This window comes from Morchella sextelata (assembly GCF_020137385.1).
Source record: "Morchella sextelata strain SCLS chromosome Unknown scls_6, whole genome shotgun sequence".
NCBI lineage: Eukaryota > Fungi > Ascomycota > Pezizomycetes > Pezizales > Morchellaceae > Morchella > Morchella sextelata.
The window spans coordinates 64,778-85,828 of NW_025408621.1; the positions used below are offsets into that span (position 1 = coordinate 64,778).

At 45.8% G+C, this 21,051-nt stretch overlaps 5 protein-coding genes across 5 annotated transcripts; 1 reads left to right on the forward strand and 4 right to left on the reverse strand.

Annotated features, from left to right (window-relative positions):
- Positions 1-1,476: 1,476 nt before the first annotated feature.
- Positions 1,477-3,127, reverse strand: H6S33_011155 (uncharacterized protein; the record flags this gene model as incomplete). Its single annotated transcript, XM_044842615.1, has 5 exons — positions 1,477-1,947; positions 2,001-2,167; positions 2,233-2,559; positions 2,609-2,897; positions 2,963-3,127. 5 exons carry the CDS (start codon positions 3,125-3,127, stop codon positions 1,477-1,479), a joined length of 1,419 nt encoding a protein of 472 aa, XP_044695923.1.
- A 5,037-nt stretch (positions 3,128-8,164) lies between these two features.
- On the reverse strand, positions 8,165-10,103 carry H6S33_011156 (uncharacterized protein; the record flags this gene model as incomplete). The annotated part of the gene is made up of 4 exons (XM_044842626.1): positions 8,165-8,174; positions 8,225-8,883; positions 8,946-9,502; positions 9,569-10,103. The coding sequence occupies 4 exons, from the start codon at positions 10,101-10,103 to the stop codon at positions 8,165-8,167; spliced, it is 1,761 nt and encodes a 586-aa protein (XP_044695924.1).
- Positions 10,104-12,221: 2,118 nt separating this feature from the next.
- Positions 12,222-13,353, reverse strand: H6S33_011157 (uncharacterized protein; the record flags this gene model as incomplete). The annotated part of the gene is made up of 6 exons (XM_044842637.1): positions 12,222-12,455; positions 12,525-12,729; positions 12,849-12,901; positions 12,984-13,145; positions 13,202-13,234; positions 13,348-13,353. The coding sequence occupies 6 exons, from the start codon at positions 13,351-13,353 to the stop codon at positions 12,222-12,224; spliced, it is 693 nt and encodes a 230-aa protein (XP_044695925.1).
- A 2,155-nt stretch (positions 13,354-15,508) lies between these two features.
- On the reverse strand, positions 15,509-16,826 carry H6S33_011158 (uncharacterized protein; the record flags this gene model as incomplete). Its single annotated transcript, XM_044842648.1, has 6 exons — positions 15,509-15,522; positions 15,594-15,603; positions 15,752-15,806; positions 15,874-16,139; positions 16,207-16,333; positions 16,405-16,826. The coding sequence occupies 6 exons, from the start codon at positions 16,824-16,826 to the stop codon at positions 15,509-15,511; spliced, it is 894 nt and encodes a 297-aa protein (XP_044695926.1).
- A 2,302-nt stretch (positions 16,827-19,128) lies between these two features.
- H6S33_011159 (uncharacterized protein) lies at positions 19,129-20,017 on the forward strand (the record flags this gene model as incomplete). The annotated part of the gene is made up of 4 exons (XM_044842659.1): positions 19,129-19,142; positions 19,208-19,368; positions 19,573-19,764; positions 19,818-20,017. The coding sequence occupies 4 exons, from the start codon at positions 19,129-19,131 to the stop codon at positions 20,015-20,017; spliced, it is 567 nt and encodes a 188-aa protein (XP_044695927.1).
- Between the last annotated feature and the right edge of the window lie 1,034 nt (positions 20,018-21,051).

Consider the following 21,051-nt stretch of genomic DNA (forward strand, 5'->3'; position numbering starts at 1 on the left):
GTAGTGCAAGTTTCTGACTGGAGCGAACCTAAATTACGAGTGACGATCCGATTCACTGCAGGCTGAGATGATGATAAAAAAAAGGAAAGCATCGTGTTGTACACCCGCAGGAAAAAAAGTGAGGAAACAATGAGTAGCGTGACAACGAGTGCGTCTAACTCGACATCCCCACACCCGCAATACAGCCTCACGAGTATTCCCTAGCCATGCCTTTTGACAAGTCCGGAAAGTGAAGAGAGGCTACTCTTAATGAAAACATAAAAGTTATTGAAGCCCAAGCTAGGGAAGAGTGGGAAAGGCTAGATTGGGAAAATGTATATAAAATCATTGACAGCATACCAAAGAGAATTGCAGCAGTAGTAAAGAACAAGGGAAGTCATAAAAAGTGGTATATATAGTTCAGAGGCCGTAGTATCTATTCTGTATCTCATTGTGTAGTCATATTACTTCTATTCGTTTCCATTTTCACTTTTTCATCAGGGTTCTGATTGGTTGCACTCGTTGTTTCCTCACTTTTTTTCCTGCGGGTGTACAAGATAAACGCCTTGTGTTCGTCCGGAGTACTTAGGTAGAGAACAAGAAGTATGTTTGTTGAATGTCTACCTAGGTTGACTGAAATTTAATTTTCAGCGTGAAGTATGATGTAGTGTATGCATGTCATATATGTAGGTTTAATTCTGCCTAGAAACACAACACATGAAGTATGTATGTAGAGCACTCTACTTAGTGAGGTCTACATACATACATGTACAACGCCTGACAGATTGAATACGGACTTGGCCCCGAGGATGCTGAAATATCCATGAGTAAGTACATACAGTATGTAATGTCGAGCAGTCTACCTACATAGCAAGAATGTAGAGCATGTGCTTGACTCTCTCCATGATCTCTAGGCCCTCTCTTTCTCTCTTTCTATCTCTCCCCCACGAGCCCCGGCATGACCCGTGATTGGAAGTGATAACCAATTGGGCGCGTGGTCCCAGTTTCAAGATTTGATTCGTGACGACGTGACGTGACCTGGGCGAGACATGCACTTCCGAGTTTGTGCTTCCAGACAGGATGGAACACTCCACGCGGTTCGGGCCCAATGATGTACCATGTAGGTCGGTGAATTGTGGGCAGATCAGGGGCAGGCTACTAGAGCAGGTAGGTACCTGCCCTGTGGTTCATGGGGCCATGCTTCACATTTCGCTGTCAGTGTCTCTAGTGACGATGGCAGAGGAATACTCTAGAGCGTGTAGGTATGTATTCTCCCTACAGCTAGTGGTGGTGTCTCGAGTGAGGGAGAATAGTAATAACCCGGTCCGAGAGTAGCAACATTCTCGGCATACACAGAACCGGCTAGCCGCGAGACACTGGACCAATCATAGTATTGCACTTATTTAATATTTTTCACAACACAACACATAATTTACAGAGATGTCTATCACTTCTACAACACTTGCTCGTTCGTTCGTGTCATCATCCCAGCAGTCCTTAGATGAGCTCCGGCGCCAACCACCTCTTCGGCTTTGTCTCGTAAATCTTCGGCTTTGGCAACGCTGCCGGGTTAGGGAAGGGGTGCTTTCCGCCAACCTCCGTCACCAACAACGCGGCGGTATCGTGAGCCGCGAGCTTGACATCAAGCTTCTTGGAGAAGCTTCCGAGTTTCTTGTGTGTCCACATGTCAGTGACCTCGTACTTCTTTCCCGCCTTGAGGCCGGGAATCTCGCCCCAGACCGCACTCTTGGTCACGGTCTTGTTAAGCGTGTTCATCATGAAGACGTGGATTCCGCGCTCGGAGCCACCGCTATAGAACTCGGCGGGATGGGTCTGGTTCCAGGTCCAGGCGGGGTTGATCCCCCATTTGTAGGGGAGGGCGGGAGCGCCCCAGGTGGGGTCTTGGTTGAAGGCAAGGATCTCCCAGTTCTTGAGAACCGCGAGGTCTTCTTCGGGGATTACATCGAGCTGGTGGTGTAGTGTTAGCTTAGGGGGTTTTATGGGGGAGGGAGAGAGCTTACGGGTGTGCCGATGAGGAGGGGCGACTTGAGGGCAGCCCAGATGCCGAAGTGAGTTCGTGTCTCCTCGGCCGTCAGGTTACCGTTCCCAACTTCTAGCATGTCGAGATCATTGTGTCCCCAGAAGTTGCTCCACTCCAAGAAGAAGATACCATGATTGATAATTGGCACTATCAACGTCTACAGTCAGTTTCAAGCCTCGCAATTTGCAAGGGTTTTGAATCGAGAAACTTACTAAAACCCCATGAATAATCATCCTTCCCCTCCCAGATGGGGACAATGTCACCCCACATGCGCCAGCTCTGCCCCGTCTGGTTGCCCCACTGCTCAACGTGCGAGTGTCCCCAGTTGCAAAGTGAGTACAGCAGTGTACGCGACTGCGCCAGAAGCGCATCACGCATACGATTGTAGCGCAGCGCCGTCTTCGAGGTCGACCAGTCGTAGCCGGCCGGGGCGGGGGTACCACCGACCTGGTCCTCGTGGTCACCGTACCAGTACTCGGGCCAGTATTGGTATTCGTCTGTCCAGTTTGTGGGGACATTGCAGTTGTCATATTTCAAGTCTGCTCTCATCAGCGCTACTCCCACACCATAAGGATATAGGCAACGTACAGTCAACACCCCACTCATCCCATGTCTCCGCATCAATCTCCTCGTAGCCAAGGGATCCGGGATATCCGGCGCAGGTGAGGTCTCCGGCATCAGAGTAGATTCCAATCTTGAGGCCGAGAGCGTGGACTTTGTCCGCGGTTCCGCTGATGCCGTCGGGGAACTTTTCAAGGTCGGGCTGAATGCGCTTTGTGGCATTGTCACGGGACATGAGCGACCAGCAGTCATCAATGTTAATGTACTCGTAACCGGCATCCTTGAGACCCAGGTCTATGATCTCCTGCGCCGCGATCTATATACGTGGGAATTGATGTGTTAGCTATAGAAGGAGAATGGACGGATGTAGGGGTGGCGTACGAGGAACTTGTCTTCGTGGATGTCGCAGCGGAATGCGTTCCATGAGTTGAAGCCCAACGCGGGGAGCTTCCCGGTCTTTCCATCTTTTGCGACGAGGGCGGCGGCAGTGAGGACATGCGCCGTGAGGGCGAGGAGGGTTCTGGATCTCATGGTGGAAGAACGCATTCTGCTGTACTGACTGACTGCTGAGTGGTGAGGACAGAACAAAAAGTTGCTTCCAATGGAGCGAGAGAGATCAAGCTCTTTATACCATCATACCATCCTCAAAACCCAGGTTTAGCTTAAATTTGGGGGCTAAATCAGCGGACGAAGACGGAAAAATGCGGTAGTTTGCTGGGATATTGTTTGTGCCTATGGAAGCAGCAGGTCTTTGCCATGGAACCTGCAGAGTTTATTCTACCGTCGATAGATCTGGCAATGATATGATGGCCCGTTTACCCCGCGCATATATGCGGATCTGGGGCGTTGTAGAGTACTATTAAGGCAGGTACCGAGAGATAATTCCGGGGTAGCATTATATTACCCCTTGAAGTAGTTAGATAATTCCTTTATGCCAGTGGACCGGGGTGTAAAAGAACGCAATTAACTTTGTAATCAATCGATTTCAACATTGGCACAGACCCAATTGCCAATTGAGAGAGAGAGCTAGAACTCGCGTAGCTGATGTGTATGTGGGGAGAGACAAGGAGATTAGTTGAGGATCAACGTGAGAGTAGCCCGTTCGAATGGCGGCTATTGTATTGTTGTACCTTGGTGGCTCCGACTTGGCGTCTAGGGGCCGTAAATGAATCCACTATCGTATATAGAGTGGAGCACATATATGTACTCAATTGACGGGGGATATACTAGCGCTTGGCAGCTAAGGTGTTGCGGCTATTTGGGCGATTATGGTGCGTGTTATGGAATAGTAGTTGTGGCGCCTTTCTCTGCACGGTGTGGCTATTTGATATGAGTATTACGTCTTGCAACTCTGTGAATCTGTAAAGCCTCAATGATAATCCCCATGATAATCACAGCCTGGCAGTGTTGCATAGCAGCATGTTAAAATCGATCAACTTACAGAACAAACAGCAAAGCTCAGGCAGTTAAAGATAAACGCGCGGTGGGCACTCACCTAATATAAATTACACCTCTGTTCCCTGTACTTCGCACTTTCTGTACTTTACTTTATTCTCTTGCCTGATTATCCATATAAAGCCAAGAACAGCACTTGCATCACTATATTACCATCGGTCAGTCCATTCGGAGAATTAATCAAGACGAATGCGCGTGTAGAACTATTCTACCTCTAAATTAATATATCGAACGTCTGCCTAACTTTCTTTGGTATTTGCTCATCATACGCACCCCCTATCATCGATGGAATGTATCCCCCTGGCTCCACAATAGAGTAAAGCGCATGGCTACTAACCCAAACCCTAACCTGATCTTGATTATCCATCGGATAAACAAGCAGCCGCCACTGGGTCAACCATGTGCGGATTCCTGTGTACTACCAGCCCATTCTGTGGCCACTACAACGCCATTCTGTATCGGAGTAAATGGATCTCACGCTTGTCCACGGAAAGGACGAGTGATATATGTATGTCTCGGGTCCCCGCATTTCTCCACAGAGAGCTATTTTCTAGTGTCAAACGACCTGTCTTGAAAAAACTCGGCAATTCTTCGGTGATAACTCGGTGGTGGAGTAGGTAGATAACAATCAGGTGGAGATAGCCGCTGCCGTACGGTCCGATCAAAAATTGTGAGCTGAGACTACTCTAGGTGGATGGTACTGAGAAAGGCTTAGTTCTCGACCGATGATAGCTGATCGTTCGAAAGAAGTGCACTACATGTAAGTGGATAGCTAGCTCAATTGAATGCTTAATTCTTGATTCCATCTCAAGGCAGAATCCAATAACCGTAACCGTTGAACGAGACGCACCCTAGCTAGCCATGCATTCACGCCGGCTCTAAAGCAACTCAATCACAAGGACTCTTTAATACTGTCCCGATGTTGTATCATAAACCGTGTTCTAGGACGAAAGCTCATCTTATGGCCCTTAAGACGTGAAATGGTTGGTGTTCTGATCCTATTTGCACAAGAACCCGTAGTTAAATCAGGATCGAGATGGTGTACGGTTTGAGAAGGGTATGCACTTCGTTCTCCTGTTTACCCGTAGACAAGCTAGGCGTCGAAACAAGCTTCAACCCTCAGTTCGTGGCCGGTTTAGACACATTTCCTAGGCCGTGTGGCGCTCACTAGCGGCCATTTTGGAAGAAACCCTAACCCATCACGACTGTGGTAAGGTTTACGATGGCCAGGGAGATGATTGATGTATTAGAAAGACTAGGAGAGATTCCGGTTTTTGTAAATCTCACTTATAATTTAATTTCATGAAGGGATATCTCACGATGATATATACAATATCAACACCACAGTTTGGGTCTGGGAACAAGGTTACCTAGAGATATTTATGTACATACATCTAGCTAGGACGTACACACCGTATCACTTTACAACAGGAACGTCTCCCTGCACCAGTTCATGATCAATCCTACATGTAGTATTGAACTTACATCTAGTCTTTCTTTGGTGCATGTGGAGGCCGGAGCCAGCAAAACGTCCTCCAGATCCCCCAGATCCAAAGTTTACAGCACGGGAACTAACCATCATCTCTGCATGCTACACACAGCTGAAAAAAGCTTATTTCAACCACCTCTAAGTCAACAACTGGTCCTCTCGGCCACGATACATCCAACACCCATTTACGCGGATCACCCCCAGGATCAGACGAAAGTGCAGGAATTCATTTCTCTGCTAGAAACCACACATCGCCAATCACCGGCAGCCACAAGGCTTACAACTCAGCTACTGGTATTTATAGAAGATATGTACACCTAGATAGACAAAGTCCCAATTCCCATCCCGCAATATCTATTCTCGATCCTCCCTCCCACATACATGTGCATTCGGCCTCGCTTCGATGCACACCCGCGTGCGCTTGAGCACTGGGAGAAGAGATGCGGGAGCGGAGGCGAGGTGAAGTAGCCTTGATTCTGGCTTCACTTCAGGTGAGGTAGCAACGACGAGTACCTACATGTACTTCGGAGGTGTTACTTGTCACGGCTCGGAGCTTTTGTGTGTACTCCAGATACATGTGGGTACATGTTCATTCGGAGAGTTTGCGAAAGTGCACATTCCCTAGGCAATGTGACTGGAGTCACGGTCACAGTGCTTGTTGGGAAGCGGACGGCGGCCGTCTTGCTGCAGCGGCGCAGGCGAATCATAGAATGTGCACTTTTCTCATTGGCTTTGGTTTGGCATTTAGGTCTTGGATTAGTCACTACGGGCCGTGATCTGATTAGATTAGCTGACCTTCATATTTAGAGAAGAGCCACGCATGAAACCTGCATAACTCCAATACTCTACAAAAAGCACGAGGAGTGTGGCCGACCGCCATGGAGTGCAGTCGTTAGGCCGGTTTGAGCAAGCGAGACTCACCTGCAAGTGATATATTCATGTACTGTCACTCGACTCTCGGCGGCGAATAGGCAGGCAACGCGTGAATTAGCAGACCAGGGATACCTACTACCTGGTGTAGCAACCAACTTGTTGACCAATCAACTTTCCAGAGCTGAATAAGCTACCTCTTGAATAAGTTGATGACTTGTTATTTGATAAGTGAGACCTTTTATTTAACACTAGCCTGTTGGAGGCGATTGGACGACGGCTTAAAAAAAGCTAGCTGAAGTGAAGTTTTATTTCAGTCAATCTGTTGGCCACTTCACCCGAGAAATAAGCCAAATAAACTGGTTGGTCAAGTTTGGCGGCTCGTACTTTTAAATAGATCAATCTTGCCAAGAGAATATGACAATAAGTCGTTCCCACCAAAATTCAATAGGTAACCCCGTTACAAACGGACCCCAAGAAACAGTAGATAGTAGCTTACTAAAGCTGGTGCGGGGATGTTTAGTATCTGCCGTTCTAGCCTGTCAGTAATTACGATAGTTAAGATCTGATGTTCAAGAGTGTCGCTATCCCTAGGCCCTCCGTCTGGCGAAAGATGCTGCCAATTCAATTTCGGTGCCAAGATTGTAGCTTTTGCTCGCGCACTCGATTCAATTAATCGATCGCACACCTAAATTGTGGCATTCGAGTATAGGTGGGAAGCATCGCCGGACGAAGGGATAACCTGGTAGGGGTATAGATGTTGCTAACTGTGAGTCGTGTCCAGTTGATATCGATATCCATCTAGCCAACATGTGCAATAGAATAGTTCCATCGCTAAGATAGCAGAAACTATCACAAGTATTATTTTGGGAATACCGTACACGTAGAGTTATCCATTCATATTGTTATTGATATCGATATCATACATGTCTTCCTTATCCAGTCCCTGGATGAACGCCAACTAGGCTTTGCTTCTGGATGGGATGTCTAAGTGGAATGATATTTATCACGCAATCTTCTGAGTGGGGCATTGGTGAGTGAATAGCCTGAGTGTTCTCTATGAGCTGAGGCGTCTTGAAGTGTTGTCTCGAGACTCTTACCTCAAACAGCTCGACACCAAATATTTTTGGTCTCGATACCGGCTTGAAATCTACCAAGATATATACTAGTGCTATAGAAGGATCAAGGAAGAGATAAAGACATTGTGCAAAGCTTGTTGTTTCGGTCTTGGCTCACAATTGCTCACTCAATTTTGTCAAGCCTATCTCGGGACGGGCAAGACAAGAGGAGACCGGTATCCTCATTTCACAAGACGAGACATGACTGGGGGTTAGTACCGTCTCTAACAGTTGTAGAGGCTATGAGTGAAAAGACGAGAATTGTGGAGTTCTTGTATTCCTAGGCATACTTACATGTAGGTATCAGATGGCATGTCAATGATTAAGGATACATAATCCAACCAATGAAACACGACAAACCCCAGTGGGCGTAGATTGGCTCTTGATACCTGCTGGATAAGGACTTCTCTTAGAGGTCAAGTCATCTTCGACTCATGTAATATCATCGCGATAGGCACTACATATTCATATCACTATCGAATTTATAGCGAGTAATACTTGTAATTATACAAGAAAACCCTAAACGTGCATTCCTGGACTTTGAACTGTTCCCAAGAAAATTCGCCTTCATATTTATTTGCAGTAGCTCGAAGGGACACGCACGTGTAAATAGAGAAAAACAACTATTGTATGGATCGATTAATATTCCCTCTAGTCAAAGCTAATACTCCCTCTAGTCAAAGCTTCCCCCCCCCCCCCCCCCATACTAACTCCGCCTGAAACCCATCCCACGACCTCCACACCTCTTCAGGCACGACAATACCTGTCTCTAAACTAGTAACCACCTGTTTCAAACGCATATCACTATCACTACTAACATCTTTCCGTAACCCCTCTTCAAATTTCGAAGCATCAAAAATCCTTGTTACACCCTTCTTAACACACCTATCTGTATTCTCTGGTCCTTTCCCGCTGCTACCGGGACCCATGCCTAGTCTGGTATCTCTTCCAATATAGTGAGGGTTTTCCACTGGGTCCGGGTTAAGAGATGTTGCGAATGGAGTAAAGACATCGATATGAAAGCTCTTGTTATTGCAGTGCACGTTCCTGAAAATAGCGTATGGTGCGCCTTTGGGCCTACCACTTCCCTTGATAGCTGGTAGGAGATGTACTTGGTCGGGTGAGGCCGGTAGGGCATACGTGTAATTGTTAACTTTCGTATTTTTTGCCATGTCACCGATTGTAGTATAGATATATTCGCGTGGGTCGGAATAGCTCAATTCACGAGCTTGGTTGATGAAAGGGCGGAGGGGAAAGCTTGATGTAAAGGTAAGACCACGCCGAGAACGGAGAAATATTTCGGTGATCCGGTCTATGTTCCCATGATAACTTAGAAACACAGGGTCGAATCCACTAAAGGAATTGTTTGCCTATTCAATGATTCAGAAAACACGATTGAAATACTTGGAGCGCTTGAGAATTTATCACTAACCATATCAGGGCCAATCCATCCGTGAATGTTATCGTGAGGCTGTTCGAATAGCCCGTCAAAGTCTGCCCGATAAGGATAGTCTTCGTCTGGTTGCTCTTCGTCGAAATCGGGGATATTTGCCCAAGGGGTCCCGTAAGGTAGCCCTTGCTCTTGCGTTATATTCATCGGCTGACTGTATATCTCTTGCTGTAAAGAGAATCCGATTTGTTCCTGATAAAGCTCAAACATTCTAACCTTGCGGTTCCACTCTTCACCGGCCTCTCTCGAATACAATATAGGGTCTCGCTCTACAAATCTATGTTTCTCTGTATCTGGATCATCGACGAGGGCCAGAGCGTATCTTAGAGGATTCGGTCTCGTCCCTTTCGTTGGATGTTCGTATTCTTCATCGCAGAACTCCTTCGGAAGTCCTGAAAACTCCGAGTTTGGGTCCTTGGCTTCGGTTGCGAGACCATTCCAGTAAGGGATAGGAAAGTCGATCAGTTCCTCAACGTATCGAAGGTAAGCCCTATGCCATAGGAATGTTGCCTCTTGGTAGTGCAGGCACCAGTTTGCATCTGCCCAAATTGTTTTAATTTAGCCATTACCTAGTATTGATCCTATTTGTGATTCGAACAACTTACGCAGAAATCCTAATTCTTGCCACTTGGATTTAACACGCCCAACCCCAAGTATATCTTCGAGCTTAGCTCGGTACGTCTGCAGTTCCTCTGGAGTCAAATTACGAATATCCTTTCTGTTCCTCCACGTCACTGGTGGATCTTGGGGCTCCGGAATGACGGTCTCACGGACAAAGGGGTCCATCGAGATTTTCCTGTACCCTTGATTTGCCCAGTGCCGAATGAGCTCGAGAGATTCTTCGGGGAAGTACTGAGACGGATCATCCGTGAGAGGCATGGTTTTAGATCGACAATGTTGGTAGATGGATGTGGCCTTTTTCTTGACATGATCGTAGTTTGACAGGTCGGTGGGTCCCCAGAATTTCATCATGGCGATCCATGAAGCTCCGATAGATTCGCGGGTATCTTCAGGAAGCCAGTATGGTGCACTGAATAACTTTGAAACATTGTCCTGCCATGTGGGTTCGATCTCGCCTGCTTTTTGGGTATCATCGTGTCCATTGTCGGCCAATGTAAGGCTCTTGAATCCTGGAGCCATTTATTTCTTAATAACGACAAGAGAAAATAGAACTAGTAACTGGTTGATGCAAGTAGTAAAAAAAAATAATCCTATTCAGAATGGACAAGATGATAGGACTCGAAACCATAAAGTAAATTGGAATTATTACTTATAAGTCCTTCTAAATCTGTATACTCCAAAGGCCGCACGAGAAAAACGAGATCAACGAGACAAGGGATAGTAGGATCTTCTTGCATTGCAATTGCTAATCAAACATACGTACCTAAGCATTAGTTAAAGGGCCAAAGATGTTTTCCGCGCACGGCTAGGAGCTCAGTTGGAAGGGAGCATAGAATGTAGTCTCTAGCATGTCGTGCGACAGGAGGATCATGTATGTTAAGATCGCCAGATCTAGACTGATCTACGTGAAGCGAAAGATAATGCATGCGCACGCGCGCGATATCTTTTCCAAAAACGGAGCGAGATTATGTATGACGAGAACGATTAGTTGGTCCGGCCGGTACAATCGTTTACCGTCGCTTGATGAATACTGCCAGTTGACGAACAGGGGACTTTGAGCCAATAGAAATTAAAAGAACTGGAGATCTCACAGCTTGCCATTCTTGGAACCCCTATTCGTCAAGTGGCAGTATTCGTCAAGAGATGGTAAACGACTGTAATGTTGAAGGCTGACCAACGCAGTTGCAGCGCTATAATATGACTAGGATTTCCTCGCAACTACTTAATTAACCGACACATAGCGTGGCAGTTAGCTGGTGAACTGTAGGATATCGATATCCATTCTATAACGGGTTGGACATCGATTCGGTACGTCATATTCCACCGAGGCATTTGCTTTGAGACAGCCTCAATCTGGCCAAGTTCGAACTAGAGATAGTTTCATTTCCAACCTCTTGATACGTGGTAAAGAGACGTCGATTATCAAAAATACTTTTACCTTCTCACCATCGAAGAAGCGATATACTCAGGTCACGCGCTGGTATCAGTCACTGTGTGTAGATATATCCCTCATAGTGAATATTGGGCGTTTTCGAGAGAGTTTTGACTCTGATTTAAGTTTATTCGTGATCATGAATCACTCAATTGAGCTATCAACGCAGTAAATCCGTAAAATTGAATACTCTCTTGCTTGTAGTGGATCACGGAATTGTGATATAAACACACTGCGAACTACATAGTAAATAATAGGTTGTTTATCAAGTTGTGAAGCATAGAACGATCTCAATAGACATGCTCATAACAGGATCTCGATATAAAAACTCAAAAATACGACGATTATTACAAATAGCTATAGCATGACCAAATGTCAACAGAATTCCTGTTACTAAGCCCTCAGAATCTCATGAGCAAAAACAGGTAATTTTAAATACTAACGAATAATCAGCGATGAATAATTGTTCCAGATCTCACTTTGGAAGCGAAAGGGTAACCGGATATCTTGTTGAAACGGCGAGGATCTTCACATGGGATATGTCTGAGAGGAAGGTCTGTTACGCATGGCCGCCCTGGGATAACTCTCATATATATACTAGTGCGAAAGCTGGGGCCTATAGGAATTAACTGTAGGTTGTCGCCCCGTAAGGTCGAAGTCCAGCTTTCGATAAAATTGACTCCCCGCTCGGGCATTTCTTGGGTAGTGCCGAACATAGTCATTTCAAGAGGTTTGGTTGGGGCGTAGTTCAGCGGATACGGCAACTCCTGCAATGGAAGTGGTTGAAAAACTCGCTGGCGGGACTCCGCAAGGGTCATGTATTCTACTAATCCCTCAGGAGTACTCAACCGTGATCATGACGCCACCGCCGTTAAGTACCTTGAGATATTGTTTCTGTGCACACTTGTCCGCACGTTTCGGAGCTGGAGGAATTGGTATTCCGGCATATTTTCATCATTGGCGTGTTTTGAAGCTTCAACTGCTTTGATGAGATTTGTTTCTAGGTCGTAACCAGTTGTATGTAGGGTTTCAAGCCGTAGCCGTTGGCACATATATATTGAATCAAGACTCCACGCCCCCCATAAGTAAATGAGGTTACAGGTATCAATCATAATGAGAGCGTTGAAGGTTACTTCGGAAAGAAGAGATACCGTGCTGTTGATGGATTGCATTTTCTACGCACCTTAGGCATCTTCCTATGATAGCTATAGGGCCACGAATAGTAAACCTTCTCCTCTTTTCATAGCAACAAAACTGAGCTGCAGCTGCTCGTGCTCGCCGGTTTCCTTCCCGCCACCAAGGGTACCTGCCGTTGCAACAAAATTTTCATATCTCGGGATAGCTTGATCGGTCATGTTCTCTTGTATAAGATGCAGCCTAAGTTCATCAATCGCCTTTTGGTAGTTTTCATCCGTGAAAGCTAGCTTTGGATACCCAGGCTAATATTGATGTCAGAAACTATTTCTCAGTGGACTCAGGACTCAGGACTTATAACTATGTGACTTTACCAGAAGGTCTGAAAAGCTGGATAGTTTGAGCATCATGTTGTTGATAAAATGACCTGTAGGTGCGAACCACACCGTACCAGGCAAGTTTGGGTTCACTGCGGTAACGGTGGTGTTGACAGTGGTGGTTAATAACACGTGGGACATCCACCGCTGGATAACTCTTGTGCTTGACGCAGCGTCTCCAGAAGGCTCCGGAAAATCGTTTCTTCAATGTTGAGTGTACTATGATCTGGTCACGCCATTTTGTATGGTTATTTGGAGTTGGTTTGCATCACCGACACCCGAAAAGAGATTGCCGTCGGGGGAGATATATGGTGCACTTACGAACGAAGCTTCCTCGGCATCACTGAAGCATTAATTGAAGTTCGGTTCTTGTACTGATTCCCATGGTATCAAGGCCTTTATCATACAATTGTTAGTTATACCATATTATTTCTGCGAAACATGGGCACGACTGACTTCTAGATTCTCTAGCTCCTTCATTACAAGAGCACCGTTGACATGCCCGTTAAAAGGCCCCAGATAAGATGTGTCTTCCTGGAATGCATGCGAGGAGCGACCCTGATAAATCCAAGCCGTCGGTTCTGTTTTCTGTGGGTAGCCCGGCTGAATTTCCTCCCTCTGAGATATAGTCAGTTTTGCATTTTCTTAAGAGAGCCATCGAGAGTCCAACTTACATTATAGTAACGATACTGCTTTATCGTTGTGTTCTAGCTCACTGTCTGTAAAAATCGATCATTAGTGTGAAAATCGTTGGATCCAACAATGAAGATAGTCCATGAATTCCCGCTATTACCAGATGGTTGAACTACAGCAATGAAACGGACATGAGGATTGAACCAGTTCCTGGGATTTGTCGGTTCCGGATGTGGTATGAAGGCTCCGTCTACGTATAATCCTCCAGATACATGACCTCTTTCGGCCACAAGAATATTATGAACTGATATATATGTATGTTTAGATTGGAGCTGGCATCAATAAACTTGCTCGCGAGGGTAACAGTGCCTCGATCGACCAAAGATCTTGTTGCGCTTTATATCCAAGACTTCGACACTAGTTCACTTGTCCTGGTTAAGTCTGAAGACAACCAAATTTCTCTTCCCGACGGTATCATCACCTGGGTTCGTGGTGCGCCACCAATGGGTCTCCGCCCTCACGTTCAGATCCCAGAGGGTATGTTGAACGATGCAGGTATTCAGATGACTGTAAGCGATATCTACGATACTCAAACACAAAATCCCATTACATATGGAGCGCAATTTGCAGATTACATCACTATGGGTGTTTCTGGGGTAGTTATTTATGATCAACGATGTTGCAGTAGCTGATTCAATCACCTTCCTATGTGCTAGCATGCCAAACTTGCGGGATACCATGCCTAGAAAGGGAACATTTGACGGAATTATCAGGGATTCACGGGGTCTGGAGCAATTAACATAGGCTCCCGGTGTGCGGGTTCAGAGTTCGTTGATATTTTCAAACTAGCTACTAGGTCCCTAGAACCCCATAGTTATAACTTTATTATATTTAGGTTATTCATGCGAAACTACGCTTTAAGGAGAATTGTCATTTCAGAGTCAGAACCTTATCTTCCCAAAACTGTGTACCGACGGATAATTTTGGTACCTAGGGACATATCCAAGTAATATCTAGAGCCAGGAAAATACCAAGAATCGGACTGTCAACATCCTGATAATCAGGTCTACAATAAACACCGTGTGTATCATATACGGCGACCCGAAAGCCATAGTCTTAAGTTATGATAGCTTAACGTCTGCAGATCGGCTCAATTACAGTTATGGGGTACATCAGAGCCCCAGAGAGATTTTCTGGGTAGAACGTTAGAGTTCTTTACGTATGCTGTATGTGTGATCCTGGTTCAATTAACTCTCGCGATGTTTTCCTTTATGTAATAGGAAATGTGGCGTTTAAGGTGATAAGGTCACGGTGTTAAGTAGATGTCCTCTTAGGACCTTCTACAAAAGACCTTGGCACTATAGAAGATATATAATGATGATAGGCGAAGCTTAGATCCTTGAATATCCGCTGATTCGTCTCGTTTCGCCCAACCTCTCTCAACACGAGTGATGGATTATGACTCGAGTGACAAAGCATGATCGAGTGACAGTTTGTGAACACAAAATAAACAATGCGTGTCCGCAGATTGTGAAATTTGCTATAACTAAGACCACGCTCTTTGATAGTAAGCTATCAGAACGGCTCTAGACTACCTGTATATTAGTGCTATGTGACTACATCATATTCGTAAATTATGATGTTTTTGAATTCAACACAACTAGGTCTGCTGCCTGCATCAAGTACAATTAACCAGGTATGGGGTCTTATGCAATATTTTACCTATATGCAGATCCATTCCACAAATTCACGAGTATTATGATGACCGTGGCGCAGCTATCAAGAGACCACGTGTGATTCTCAGCCCACGCGTGCCGTAAGGAACCAACCAGTAAAGGATTTTACAGCCAGCAGCGAATTTAGGCGTCTTGAAAGAATGCCTAGAGCGGGGTTCCGGTTTTCATGATACTGATGTGGCACATAAGTTGTCGCGATGGACAATCTTTTAAGTTTAGATAGTTGCGATCTACGAGTCAAGCGCAAACTGTCTCGATATCTCGACTTGAGTTCTTATATTTAACCTCACAAGCTTATGTAGATGTTAAATACCCTGAGACGGGCTGGGCCAAGCCGTTTCATATTTCAGGCTCAACTTGGGTAGCTTGAGATATTTCTTTACAACTTTTTTTGTGTGTTATATATAATTGGTTACAATACGCTCCCGAATCTCTTCTCTATAGGTTCTATCCTGGCATTTCTAGCTCACATTAAGTGTTTATGACTATCTCCTCGAGCCTAAGCCTCTCATTGTTGCTTCCATGTTCAAGCGATAAATCTGTATCGATTTCAGTTGCATAGCCGGTTTCTGAGACGCAAAAGCGGACAGTTGAAGGGTGCCAATGCTACATCTAAAGCACTCGGTCTGTGAGGCCCGCGAGTGACAGAATATTAGCAACGTCTACCAGTAACATGTGGGACCAATCGGTTGCTTACGGAGTTTGCTCTTAGCGGTGAAATATGATTTTGTATACGTGAAACCGGCGGAAGGTTTTCAGGTCAGAAATTTCAAGAAATGTAGGTTCTTCGTCAGGTTTTGCGTCGACACCGCTGCCGTCAAATTCACAGTCACTTGTGATGGAGTCATCGTTTACCGGTTGATCAATCTGCTGTCTTGACGTGGTCTTGAGCACCGCTTCGCATTCGGGGCTATATCGCGGATCATGCATCAGCGTTACATCTATATCACAGTTACATGTATAGAAAGGTCGCTTACCAACGCAGCTGTTGAAGATCATTAGCTTTCACTCCACAATGTGTTGTGTCACATGATGGACAGTTGTTGTTCTCTTCGGTGTCCTCAACTTCGATTTCGAGTATCATGGCCATGGAAAGCGTCATCCCTGGACTGATGAGTGTATCCCACTCCTTTGCATTCAACACAACTCCTGTGGTCTCATCCGATATCTCGTATTGTCCGGCATTCACCCAGCCCTTCCCACTCGAGTCTTTAAGATTAAATTTTACAAGATCGTGGAAGTCCTGTCAAAGAGCAGTAGAGTAAGAAGCTATAACAAGACACGATAGAAGCTGATTATAAGTATCATACCTCCCACCTTTTGCACATTTCAAAGTCAAAAACCCGCTGTCTATCGAATGCGTCTATAAAATAGATGACTTCGAAATCGAGCAGTTGTTTTGGGGCGGCAGGACCATCGATATCCTGGATCGTATTTCTTCGGAGGCCATAGAAGTCAGTAAACACAATGGCTATGGTAATGTAGGGGAAAGCGGAAAGGATGATTACGAGTTGCACTCTTGCAGGAGAAGTTCTAAGAACATTATCTTCTTCCTAAGGTCATCCAGCGTCTCCCTCATGTTCCCTTCCTTGCAAGCTACTTCATCCCGATCTGGAAGGCTCCTATTCAAGCCTGGTTTTAAGGGGACCGGGATTCTTCTGTCGAGGGATTTTCTTTTTATCTCCCCTACACTCCGAACAACATTGAAGGCGTCAATTGCAAGCTGCTGCTTCTCAACGGATTCAATAGCCATTTGAGACAACTTTAGATCGATGGTCAACCGTTTAGCATTTGCCAGTGCTAGACGAAACTTCCCGAGTTGTTGGGCAAGCTCAGCTCGTTCAGCCCTGGAACCATTGATCTCCGAGCTCGACTTAAAGATGTTTCCGATAGCTGCGATAAGTTCTCCGATATTGAATCCGAACGACATGGTAAGTGTTTTCAAAGGCAGAGGGGGTATGGTGATATTTTGGCACGATAAAAGCCATCAGTGCCCGTTTTATATAAATTCAGGTTAAGGCTTGAGGCTGTGGTTTATACTTCAAGAATTCGGTGTCCTTCCGAGCTGTGTAGCCTATTGTATAGTATAGAGGCGTAAAGGCTAGGCGGGTGCAGGGATTAGACCGCGCACCGGGCTATAGTCAGCTCAATCGTGAGAACTGAAGCATATCTCAGCCCCAGGATGCGAAGGGTACCTAGGTACTTATGACTTGAGTTCAGATGTACCGGGTATTGAGGGTAAGTGATAAGTGAATACTACGATAAATACGTTTGTCTTTCTTATCAGATTCTGATCGCTTTTCGCTACACCCTAGTAGGTACACTACACTATCAGAAATGGGGGTAAAACTGATACCTCATCAGTACGGCATTGTGAGAATATGCCGCTTATCTCCGTATTTTGACGAAGTAAACGGTAGTGTTACCGCAGTGGTACGGCATTGCCAAAGACTGCGGTAGTCATTTTATCCATGTTTCTGTCACTGTACCTTTAACGGTCGCTAGACGCGCTCACTGGGCCCGGGGGTGTGATTGGGTACTAAACCCAATTTATACACAGATATAATTCAAGAGGATGAATTGTTCGTATCCCATGGGCTGGTCTACCTTAAAATGCCCCGATTAATACTTAGTTTTGCAGTTGTCGGCCTGAATGAGTTGCCCTGTTGGTCGTATGGACGCCGTTGCCTTGGGCGTCACTTGCTTGGGGGCAGCAAGGATGATAGACGCGGGCCCGACCCCATCACGCGTCTCCCACTGGTACACTGCACGTCGTATGAGTCCAGTGGTCTTGTAGTTAATGTTCGATGGTAAAGGGCTTGCTTGTCTGTTGGTACCAAGGTAAACCTTTAGTAAATATGTGCATGTGAGAGCTCTACTAATATGTGGCACAAACTCTCAAGCCAGAAATGATGCGGGGATCGATTTTTGTGGGATTGACGAGCTTGGGCTATCTTTATGTGAGAAGGAACTACATGTACATGTAGTTGCTGGAATGACTGGAATTCTGGCTGTAGCGTCAGTCTCGTTCGTATTTCAAACATGATGTATGTACATGCTGTCTACAAACGCCAGCAACAACAATACAAAAGGCCACTATATGTACAGCCACTCTGCAAAAGTGTGTCTCACTCCGAAATCGGAATCACGAACACTTTTGCAGAGTGGCTGTATGTACCTACTTACATAATGCTAAAGGGAGAGAGAGGTGAGATACCCTGCTTGCGGTCTCGCATAAAACAGAAAGAGCCTGTCGATCGCATTCAACACCGATGAGTGTTAGGCGGTCATGAACACGAAACGTGGAGGCCGTATCGGTACGTTCTCTTAGACAGTATTAATATTATACACGATCATACGTTCTATTGAACAGATACCTGGCGGATATCTCTAGTTAAATCGCAATACGGCATCTACTCCATATGCACACACCACCACTAACATCGGCCTCGGAAAACGACACGCCGTAGCATCAACGAGTGATGTTATGTGCATAAGCCTGGTTATGCCAAGACGGTACTCGGACGTCAATTGAGACTCGGGTCGGAATGGTTGCTGCAGAAAGTCTTGTAGTCACGTGCAGGAGCAGAAAGAGCCTCCGTTCTATTCGAATGGGATGACTAATGACAAGTTTTGTTTCTATCGCAGAGTTCAGGTCGTCTGGAGGATGAGAGGTGTGAGTTCAAGGGAAATCTCGACAGCTCTCCCTAAAATGCCTCTAGTACCCAAGTGGAATTTCCCCCCTTATCAGCCACAGTGATGGAAGGTTCTACTCCTTCGAACTGTGGGGAAGCAGCTTTATCCGAGCCGATTGATGCACATCAAATCTGAAATCTCTGCTTGCCGCCACCTTGTCCTTTATGCTACATACCTACATGTACTTGTACCTTCATAATATGTAGGTACATGCTCCGATTAGTAGATTAGGTAGAGTAAAGACCTCCTTTCAGGTGTCAAGCTACCTAGGATAAGGGTTTTTTTTTTTCTTTTTGGTTGAGTTTTCGGGCTCTCGGCCGCAAACATAATAAATTTGAGCCACAGTTCTCACCGCCACGGGAGCCTGCCACACGCTACGCCACGCATTGGTCGCACGCCTTCGTGTCCTTTTCAGAATCTCCAACTACCTATCTAGCCCTCATCTCTTCCTTCCATCCTCAACCTCCTCCATCACACACACATCGCCTCGTCGAGCCCATCAATACCTAGTTCAAACACCATCACACACATCCAACATGAACCCTCAAATGTGAGTTTCTATCTTCAGGGCGCTGTTTCCCTTCACTGCTAATAATCGGCTTTGTCGCAATGCAGAACCAACCTTGTTGTGATCCTGGGGATGATGCAGGTATCGAAGAAGATTCCCTTCGAGGACCCAACATGGCTCAACGGTATCAGGGGGATGTATCTCCTCTCCAACCTGATTATCCTGGGTCTGTACGTCTACGTCGGAACGGTTATCAAGAAGAAAAATGGTTCGTACGCTCGATTTGCTTATCGCCCCCGTTAAAATGCAAAGCTCGAGCCTTGTTCCACCTTGCTGCAAGAATTTTTCTGCGGTCTGATCGCAAGATTTGGACCCTGTTCTTTCTTCATATGCGAGCACATTTGATCAGCTTGACCTACTTCTCATTTATTGAAATCACTAGCGAGATCCAAACTAACAACTTTCCTCGCAGATAATACCACGCTGAAATACGTTGAACCTGCCCCGCCAATGTCAGGCGAGGAACCCAAGCTCACCACCACAACCATCGGTGCTTATGATCAGACTCAGCTGCGCGCAGCCTACAAGGCTGTCTTGATGGGCGTTGGAATGATGGCTGTCATGCACATCTACTTCAAGTACACAAACCCTCTATTGATCCAGAGTAGGTTCCACCGTTCCAGCCATTTACTAGTTCCTGGTATTAACTGTTTTTAGGCATTATCCCTCTCAAGGGTGCATTCGAATCCAAGCTCGTCCAGATTCACATCTTCGGAAAGCCTGCCAGCGGAGACCTCAAGCGCCCATGGAAGGCGGCCGGTTTCATGCAGGGAATGCAGGGCGGCGATGTCAAGTCAGACAAGAAGGCCGTTGAGGAGGCTGAGAGAGCCGGACGCGGAGGCGCCAAGGAGGAGTAGAATGTTATTTATTCTTTTCTTTTCTTGTATAGAGATTGTTGGGGTCATTTTTTGTTACCTGCAGACTTTGAGTCTTGAGCAGATGTGTGAAAAACGAATATTTAATGTTTCTGATCGGGCGCGATTTGTTTGGGATAGGGTTTAAAATCATGGGAACTTTTGACAATTGTGACGTGCGAGCATGCATATAACGAATGAAAGTAAACACAAAGTAATATAAAGGGGTAGACTCCGGTTCGAATCATTAGGGCCCTGCATCTAGTATCCCAACGGTTTTCGAATGTGTTTAGCAAATGTTGCAATGTTGGGAGAGTGATCTCTATCTTCCAGTCCCTGCCAGCCTGCTACATCGTCCTGTTGCCTTTATTCATAATTTAAAGTATAGATTCCGCGAAGGTTCTCTCCCGTGCATTATCTGCTATCAAACCAAAGAAGAGTGATTTACCATCTAAGTAATAGCCAAGGTTTCCAGGGTCAGGGTTATTCAATAGGTGTATTGTACCCAGATAGGCATAGTCCCCAATCAGAAGATCCCATATTAGGACACTACTATGTATCCTCGTTGGTGATCTGATATTAGATTCCCATGCATATATAGCAGACAATTTTATCGGACTCATGATGCTAACAAACAATTCCCCATTTCCATTTTTATCCATTGGCCTGTCGGTGGACTACTGGCCTCCTGAGAGGTACGATTGAATTCGTGGCTTGCGGAAGATGATACCTAGAGCAACTGCAATAATCTGGGCCACCGTTTCTTAGCTGGGCTGTCAACTGCTAATGCCTTTACGTGGGGGCCATAGGATCGGGTAGGGCGTTTGGTGAGAGATTGACTCAGATCCAATTAATGGGGATGATAAGGATTTGTGCACTAGCCACCTCTTTTTGCTTCTTTAACCCCCCCCCCCCCCAAACTGTGGAAGGAGTCTCTGGTGGCGTATTAAGTTATAGCTGATCGTAGACAGGGCCAAGCTGTGGCTACTAAGCCAATTGGTTATGGCGGGTTCGGTCGTGAGAGTCATGAGAGATCA